This window comes from Cajanus cajan, chromosome 5, assembly GCF_000230855.2.
Source record: "Cajanus cajan strain Asha chromosome 5, NIPB_CcT2T_4, whole genome shotgun sequence".
NCBI lineage: Eukaryota > Viridiplantae > Streptophyta > Magnoliopsida > Fabales > Fabaceae > Cajanus > Cajanus cajan.
The window spans coordinates 24806308-24807906 of record NC_138521.1 but is presented as its reverse complement, the minus strand read 5'-3'; the positions used below and the strand labels follow the sequence as shown (position 1 = coordinate 24807906).

The 1599-nt window shown below is 32.4% G+C and overlaps 1 protein-coding gene across 1 annotated transcript; it reads left to right on the top strand.

Moving 5' to 3' along the window:
* Positions 1 to 500: 500 nt before the first annotated feature.
* LOC145957924 (uncharacterized) lies at positions 501 to 1151 on the top strand. The gene has a single exon (XM_083074353.1). The coding sequence runs from the start codon at positions 501 to 503 to the stop codon at positions 1149 to 1151; it is 651 nt and encodes a 216-aa protein (XP_082930479.1).
* Positions 1152 to 1599: the final 448 nt, after the last annotated feature.

Here is a 1599-nt window from a genome sequence, read left to right as displayed (position 1 = left end):
AATTTCAAACTAGTGACAATTTTATTTCAATTATCCATAGCATGGATGCTAGCTTATGAATTATTTGTTTATGGATATATTGAAGTTCATTATTATATGAAAGTTAAGAATCACCCAAAGGTTGATTATTTGTTCTTATAATTAATGAACATAAATGTTGGTAGTGTAAATGCATTATTAGTTATATTTATATATCCAAAGATAATAAGTATTTCTAATTAATTCATATATCATTGCCAAATTATGTATATATTTTTTGCATCATTATGCCAAGTATGGTATATTGATGGATTGCCCAAAGGTGAACATCAATATGCAATGTATGAAATTATGTTCTGAATTTACTTAGCATATTAGTATGTAACTCAAAGCATTAATATTTTAAATCTTTATTGTTTGCAGTACCTTTTACTTTGCATTCGCATTTCTCATCTGTTCCAAATTTTAATGGACTTAATTTCTCTAAATGGAGTGAGCAAATTCAATTTTACCTTGGGGTAATGGATTTAGATTTGGCTCTTCGTGAAGAGAAACCAAGTGCTATTACTGATTCAAGCACTAAGGAAGAGAAAGTTCATTTTAAAAATTGGGAAAAGTCAAACAGATTGAGTCTGATGTATATGCGAATGAGTATTGCTGATAACATTAAGTCCGCTCTTCCTAAAACTGAAATTGCAAAAGAAATGATGAAGTTTGTGGAAGAGCGCTCCCAAACTGCTGATAAGTCTCTTGCTGGGACATTGATGAGTACTTTAACCACCACGAAATTTGATGGTTCTTGTATTATGCATGAACATGTTACCGAAATGGTAAACATTGCAGCAAAACTTAAGTCATTGGGAATGAATGTGGATGAAAATTTCCTTGTGCAATTCATATTGAATTCATTACCGTTTGAGTATGGTCCTTTCCAAATGAACTATAATACCATGAAAGATAAATGGAATGTGCATGAATTGCATAGTATGTTAGTTCAAGAGGAAACTAGACTTAAGAATCAAGGAAATCATTCCATTAATTATGTTAACCATCAAGGAGCTAGAAAGAAATTTGGCAAGAAACATGACAAGAAAGGGAAGGGACTCCTAAAGATCAATGAGGCTTCTTCCTCTCAAATCCACAAGAAGGAACATCATGGCAACAAATGTTAATTTTGTAAAAAGGATGGGCACTTCCAAAAGGATTGTCCAAAACGTAAGGCTTAGTTCGAAAAGAAAGGTAAGCCTAATGCTTATGTATGTTTCGAATCAAATTTAGTTGAAGTTCCTTATAATACTTGGTGGATTGATTCTGGATGCACAACTCATGTTTCTAATACAATGCAGGGATTCCTTACGACCCGAACCACAAAGCCAAATGAAAAGTTTGTCTTTATGGGAAATAGAGTGAAGGTTCCAGTGGAAGCAGTCGGGACTTATCGTTTAATCCTCGACACTGGACATCATTTAGATTTGTTTGAAACTCTTTATGTACCTAGTATTTCTAGGAATTTAGTTTCTTTATCTAAACTTGATGTTAATGGATACTCTATTAAATTTGGAAATGGATGTTTCGGTTTGTATAAACATACCCATTTAATTGGTAGTGGTATATTATGTG